The sequence below is a fragment of the Mandrillus leucophaeus genome, unplaced genomic scaffold (genome assembly GCF_000951045.1).
Source record: "Mandrillus leucophaeus isolate KB7577 unplaced genomic scaffold, Mleu.le_1.0 Scaffold991, whole genome shotgun sequence".
Taxonomy (NCBI): Eukaryota; Metazoa; Chordata; class Mammalia; order Primates; family Cercopithecidae; genus Mandrillus; species Mandrillus leucophaeus.
In genome coordinates, this window is record NW_012110819.1 from 165,567 (window position 1) to 173,339 (window position 7,773).

A 7,773-nucleotide genomic window follows, 5' to 3' on the forward strand; every position below is an offset into this window, starting at 1 on the left:
GCGGAAGTTGATTTGACTTTTCACTGTGTGGATAGAACTTCAAGCAGGCATTGAGCAAAAAGCTGAGTGAGAGGTCCTGTGTTTGAGTCTGCTCTGTACACTTTCGAGACAAGGTCTCACGCTGTTGCCCAGGCTGGAGTGCAGTGGCGCCATTATGGCTCACTGCAGCCTCAACCTCCCTAGGCCCAGGTGATCCTCCCTGATCTGGACTGTTTTCAGCTGTAAAACCAGAGCTAATTTTGCGTGGGAAACTCTGATAGTTGGGGATGCCGTTCTTTACTACATGTTGGGGCAAACATTTGTTGCAAGCTTGATGTCGGGAAGAGACTGAAATATACCAAACCGTCATCTTTCTTTCTTTCTTTCTTCTTTCTCTCTGAATTGTTTTTGTAAAATGTAATTTGTAAAACCATAAGTAAGAATTTGAAAGTTCAATGTTAGAGGTTTTTTATCCAAGGAGTTTTCATTATTTTTCTCTGATTTTTTGACTGCAAGTCAGTTGCCTTCATTTCCTGCGTTAGGAGATATATTTTAGTGAACTTCATAGCCCTCCACAGGGCCTACTAAGCAGTGGAAATATCACTGTGATGTTTTCTTTTTTTTTTTTTGTAAGTCCAAAACTTGTACAAAACTTATAAAGTTGTATTATATGAAACTGTATGATAGCTATACAGTAAACTATTAATTACAAACCTTCCTTGAATTGTGAAAACTGCAGATCTCAACAGATTTTTCGCTCAGTGGCTGCCTGAAGTTCTACTCACATAGTACATTTGAAAAATACTGGTCTGTGAATTGACATGAGGCATTCAATTCAGAGTGAATTTTGTGTTTACATGTGTCAACTTTTTGTACATATTCTAATTGAGTAGGTAAAACAGAGTTTATACAATTCTCATGAAAGATCAAGGGTGCTAAAGAGCAAAGTTATTAAGTAAAAGTGCTATGAAAGAGAAGTAAAAGTGAAAATTCCTGAAACTACGCCGATAGTGAAATGGCTGACAGCTCCCTGTGAGACACTGATTTATGTGATTTCTAGTTGGTGCCAAAGTGTTCTGTTTTATAGAGCTAATTATTTTATTTTGTTGTTTGCCTCAGATGATGCCCCCTCCCCCATAAAAAGCAAGCTAACGTTGAAAGGTTACTTCAATAGCTTTCTAAATTGACTGCTCCTCTTACACAATGGCCATGAACTGTGGTAAAATAGTCTATTTAATTTACTCATTCATTAGACAAAGACTAACTGTGATTTAGAAGTGAACAAGCTTTTCCTACACAAAAGAACCTTATATTCAAAAGAAGACAGACTATATGTATCCAAAAACTACAATGCAAGGCTTAATATACAATGATAAATGCAATAGAAGTACAGCAAGCTGTAGGACTTGAGAAGACGGAGAGCTGAAGTAAATGGTATTATATTTTAAAGACACCATATTTTCTAAATAATCTTATGCAAATTGGTGTTTCACTACATATATTGTATGATGAGTAAAATATAACAAGACATTATTTTATGATTTCATGCATAACTTGCTATAGAGGTGAAATGTTGATAATTGACATGTTCAGGGGCATGCTCATTCATATTTACAAGTAAAGTGGAATGGAGGACTAATGCTAATCTATTTCCACTTGGCCAATTTCATTAGAAAAGTATTACTGTGTTATTTAAAGTTGAAAATACTATAGAGTGTAATTTTTGCAGTAGTGACATTCTTTTTTTCATCATATGCTTATGGGAACAGCATTTTGAACTTCAAAATGCTAAATTGTATACACTTTAATTTTAAAATAAACTATAGCTATTTCTTCAGAATTTAGAACTGAGTGCTTAAGAAAACTGGAGAAAACATGAAAGTATTGCAAATCATATTTACAAATCACTGCCTTAGGCAATATTTGTTTTGTTACATTCATAAACTTGGTAGAAAAAGAAAGTTGGACAGAATTACTCTGCACACTACACTTAGCAGTTTACTCCTACCTATATATCTCTAGGATAATAGAAAATGTAAACCAAAGTAAAAGTTATATAGTAAATATGGCTATTTTAATTTTTCTGATGTTAACCTAGTAAAGGGTGTTAAAATATTCTTGTTTGATTAATGTGCTCAACATGTTGAGATAGAAAAACCAGAACTTTGTGTAAAAGTACTTTTAGAACATTGCCCGTAACATTGGAGGAGGGTTGTGATTTAAAGCAAATGCCTAATATGTTGATTTTAAAAGACAATTTGAGGATTCATATAGATTGCAATAGGACAGTTTATAATTTTCTTTTATAAACAGTTTGCTTTTAAAGTCTGTTATTGATATTTCTTAAGGATTCAAAAAGAAAGTACATGTTTCATAGAGGATTATGAAAAATACCATCTGTATCATTTCTCATAAAATGAAATATGCGAGCTCTAGTATGATTTGGGAATGACATAGCAATAGTACTTATTGGTTTAAATTTGAAATGAAATGAACAATTTCGTTTTTTTACATTATTCAAGTAAATTAATTTTAACCTGAAATATGAGATTAAAAAACCAATTGTTAAAATTTAGCATTAGTGATTAAATAGAATATTCATTTTCAAACTAAGATTATTCCTTTTATTTCCTGTTCATTTTATTTAGTTTGTTTTCCATAGTGTCATTTTGAAAAAATATCACTTAGATAATAACAAAACTTAGGTGACATTTAGGAAGATCCCACACAACCAAGATAAAACAGACAGCGTGCCATATTGGTGTTATGCAAACAATTTGGGGTAATAATGCACTCTCATCTTCTGATTCCTAAATATAACTGCATTTTAATATTGCATATCTTTGTGATTCTGAAATGATATAATAGTATCTTTTTGACTATTCCAGCACCTGCATTTCTGAATAATCTTTTAAACTTGATTTATTCATTAAAATGTCTTTGAGTATATAAATATTACTAATTATTAGGAGTGAATGAATTATATTATCCGGCATTATTTTTAAGTGAGCAGTACTATGTCCTGGGAAGTCTTCCCTATATTTGATTGTTTTTTTCCCCCTCTTCTCTAGAACAAAAAGAGAGTAAATGTGAGTCATGCCAGAATGGACAAGAAGAACCGATCTCCAAATCCCATCAGCTTTACCTGGGATCATCTCCTAGGTCTAATGGTGTCGTTGGGAAACAAAGTATCGGGTCATCTATTTTAGAATATTCCAACAAGCATGATAGTGTCCTCTCTCCTCATCCTGGAGAGCAATCAGGAGGTGAAGAAAGTCCCAGGTCCTTATCATCCTCTGATCTGGAATCAGGAAATGAAAGTGAATGGGTCAAAGACTTGACTGCAACCAAGGCAAGCCTTCCTACAGTGTCCTCAAGACCAAGAGATCCTCTTGATATCCTTACTAAGATTTTCCCAAATTACAGGCGCAGCCGGCTAGAAGGCATTCTACAGTTCTGCAAAGGGGATGTGGTCCAAGCTATTGAACAGGTTTTAAATGGCAGAGAACACAAGCCGGACAACAGGAACCTAGCAAACTCAGAAGAACTGGAAAACACAGCCTTTCAGAGAGCTTCAAGTTTTAGTCTTGCTGGAATTGGTTTTGGAACTCTAGGTAATAAATCAGCTTTCTCTCCTCTTCAAACTACTTCTGCTTCTTATGGAGGTGATTCAAATCTCTACAGCTTAAATCCTAGAGTAGGTATCAGTCCATTAAGGGTGGCATATTCTTCTGCAGGAAGAGGGTTATCTGGTTTTATGTCACCCTACCTAACACCTGGGTTGGTACCCACCTTGCCTTTTCGGCCAGCTTTGGATTATACCTTTTCAGGGATGATTAGAGATTCTTCCTACCTTTCCAGTAAAGACTCAATAACTTGTGGCAGACTGTACTTCAGACCAAATCAGGACAATCTGTAATGTATATGCCCATTCTCCCTTTCTGGAGTTTTTCCAGAAGCGTGTAGTACATGCACGTGCACACACATACACACACATCCATTAATATACTTCAATAAGTATGTGAGTGGATTATGAGGTCTTAAAATGTTAGTTTTATTTTTTTCTCAAGCAATATAATAGGTCTTAGATCTGAAAACTCTTCATTAGCATTTATCAAGTGAAAGAAGTAAATTTGAACATTATATAAGGAAATATTTACTTTAATGAATTTTCTCCCTAAATTATCATTTGTAAAAATTTTTATTAAAACTATCCTTTTTATTTTATTGAAAAGTGGCATTTTTAGTGATAAAATACATTTGTAAGTGTAAAGCAATCCAGCATAATATAAAACAAAAGGAAGAATTGAACAATTAAGGCAATTTTAAATAATTACTACTTCAAAACTGTTTCTTCTGTTCCTTGTTCACAGGAAAGAAAAAAGTTTTTCAAAGTATTTTTAAAGTATTTTATTTGCAGATAGGTGATTCGTAATAAATAAAACATTTGAGCAATTTGAATTTATAGTTTCTGAGTGTTTTATTTTTCAATCTTAGCTTCTATTAGTGAAAACAAGTGCCATTAAAAAACGTTTCTTTTTTAAGTTAACACTGTGTATTAGTCTATGAAGTAAATCTTAGGAAATGAGACTGCGCCATCTCCTGGCCACTATCGCCAATTGCAACTGAGCTCTGTAGAATATATGAATTAGAAACATTGTTTCCAGAGAATAAACTAACCATTTTTTTTTTCCAAATAGTCATTTTGGATTATGCTACATTAAAATTTTCATACTGTAAAGTGCACATCTACTGTGGATGAGAGTTTCAGTCTTTAAGTGTGCTTATGTCTGTATCTGGGGAAATATCCTTTTCTTATAAGTTTGGGACAAGAATATATGGCAACCATTCTCAAAAGAAAGAATAATTTTATTCAGCAAACTAAAATAGCTGCTCAAATAAATATTTATTGACTGGAGATAGTTGATTCTTAATCACTGAGGAGAGATACAAGGTTTCCAAAGGGGAAAAACTGCCATGAAATTTCAGAGGTATTCTTGCAATTTTAAAAATAATTTTTGTCCTCCGTCTGGCGCATTTGAAAACTATTTATTTCAGTCAGTGGAAAGTCCCTGAGGAAACTGCTTAGAAAACAATTTCTAGGACATTTTCTTTATACGTCATCATTTTGTTTGAAGGACAGTAGCTTCATTGTTATTGTTAGGAATAAATGGAAACCCAGCAGCGCTAAAAGATAGTTGATGAATTAGAGATTGTTTAAACTATTTGAGCAGCACGACTCATTAAGGATTTTTAAAATTATACGTATATACGTATGTGTGTATGTATCTATATGCAGATATGTAAGTCTATGTAGACAGACATTAAACCCCCACAGGTTATATTATCATGGAGGCTTTTTTCATGAAGCCAATAAGAATGTATTTCCAAGGAATATTTTGCCAGCAAATGTGATATTAAGTTACTTTAGAGTATCTGATGATGATTTAGGATGTAAATGTGTTTAATAGGTTATGCATTAATTTTAATGGTGTGAATTTAAGAAAGCAGATCTTGAAAAATTTTGATGTACTCAATATTCATTTATTATAAAAAAGTTTTATATTCTAAGCCTAAACCATAGTACAATGTCTAGCAAGTAGTTGAAATTCAATTAATATATACTGAGTAAGAAACTCTTATATATAATAGATCTCTTTGAGACTCTGATAAAACTGAAGAACTCTACAAAATGGCCTACAGACACACAGTTTTGCATACAATTTCACTGGGTTCTTGAATCTCCTAAATGGTATTCAGGTTAGATTCCTTGGTGATTCTTCAGTTGTTTCTATTGCATCAATCCACTTATTGAATGCTATTTTTCTGAAAAGTGCTAGATCCTATAGAGGATACTGAATGTAAAATATTGTGCTCTAAAGGAAGTTACATTATATAATAGAGATATGGTTTTAAATAATAATCCTAGAGTTACTGCATGATGTATGTGGTTTTATAATGATGTGCTTGTATCTGAGAAACTGAATTGCTTTTGACCTTGGAAGAACATCAATTCTGGGCAGTATTCAAATTTATAAAATAGTTTTATAATCATAAAACTTAATTTATATAATGCCTTAAACATTTCATGCCCTTTATAATGATTTAAGGACTTAATCTTATCAGATTGGTCATTTGTCTAACAACTCAATAGTATATGAGGAAATTGAGGCTCAGCAGTAGCGTTTTTTCTCCCTAAGGTTATTAGTATGAGTCACCTGGAGTGGAATTACTGTACTCACTTCAGCAATTTCAGACTCCAAGGTCTGAGGAAGGATTCATGTCTGTTTTATTCATTCACGGCCTTGAACAGTGGCTGATATATCATAGGTTCTCAAATGCTAGGTTTCCACTGACTGAAATAAATAAAAGATAGCAAGTATTAGCTTAATAATTTATTCATTCAACACCTATTTAATAATTTCTAATAATAACCTATTTGTGACATGTACTGTGTTAGACACAAGAGATAAAGAAGTGATTAAGATACAAGACTTTGCGTCAAGTTGCTCACAGTCTATATTGTCGTGTGTACAAAAACAACCAATCAACCAGTGTTGGTATTATTTGACAATGTTGGTATATCAATGAGTTCTTTGTAATCTTGATATTCATATCCATGGATGCTGCTTGAAGCCTGAACTCCTAAGCCACTAATTAGTGGTGGGAAGAAAGAGGGGATAAATGCTTTAAGAGCTAGCATATGACAAAAATGAATTGACTTTATTCTGTATCATATAGAGGGCCTAAGAGGTAAACATTTCATAGAGTATTCAGAAGAACATAAGGAATGAGTGTTTCACTTTAACAGCTGTTCAAGAGTGCAATGGCTGCCTTGTATGATAAAGCATCTTGTACTCATTGAAAAATGCACGTAGAAAATACCAATCAGAGACCTGATTGATGGCATTTTTCATTACTGCTTTAATATTGGGACTGAACCATTTTCTAGCTCATCAGAAACATGGAAAGTATTTGTTAAATAAATAAGTAATGGAATTTCTATTCTAAGACCATGAAAATGAAAACACTCTACGATTATTTGTCAATAAAACACAGGGCAGTTTTGCTCATCAGAATTTTGCCTATGTGATAGCCTCCTGAAAGTAGGCAGAAAAGAAAGACATAGAACACAGTGCATGACTCACAAGGGAATAAAACGGTTAGAGGTTAGTATAAGGTATATAGGCATGAGTGGGGTTTAAAAAGGATATGGAAGAGCACTGAAGACAAACATTAGTACATTTCCTGTAAGGTAAATACCAATATGTCTTTCTAGAAGAAGCATTTGTTTTGGAATTGAGGAAACCTAGAATGGATTTATCTATGTGACTTGGACAGGTTACTTATACTCTTTGGACATTTATTTTTTCTCAGCAAAACAACGATGATATTATTTAACTTGCAAGATTCATGGAGATAAAAGCTTAAATAAATGGCAGAGTACAGTAATGCTTATATACTGGATGCTAAATAAATAAGCCTCACTGTCATCACTTTGTATTAAGATATTATCTTTGCCCCCTGGTGGCAGTCTGTCAACAAAGAGTACTGTAATTGCATTTAATCCACTTAGTGGATGTGGAGCCCAAAGGGCAGCCATCATCAAAGCAGTGTACAGGCTTAGTTCCAGACTTCCTGTTTGGTTGTTCATTTCATAGGAGAGCCATACTTTTGTAACATATTATTGTATATGTTATTTGGATTATTTTCAGGGCTATCTGAAGAAAATAAACAGCAAAATCATAGTTTGTGTTTATGCTACATTTGTTAGGGTTGTCAGGAAAACAAGTC

At 33.4% G+C, this 7,773-nt stretch overlaps 1 protein-coding gene across 1 annotated transcript in view; it reads left to right on the forward strand.

Annotated features, from left to right (window-relative positions):
* Positions 1–3,898, forward strand: part of DMRTA1 (DMRT-like family A1) — a 5,163-nt gene extending 1,265 nt beyond the window's left edge. Inside the window, exons 2-3 of the mRNA XM_011971220.1 lie at positions 36–66; positions 3,051–3,898. Coding sequence (XP_011826610.1) covers positions 36–66; positions 3,051–3,898 — 879 coding nt within the window. The remainder of the gene's footprint in view (positions 1–35; positions 67–3,050) is intronic.
* Positions 3,899–7,773: the final 3,875 nt, after the last annotated feature.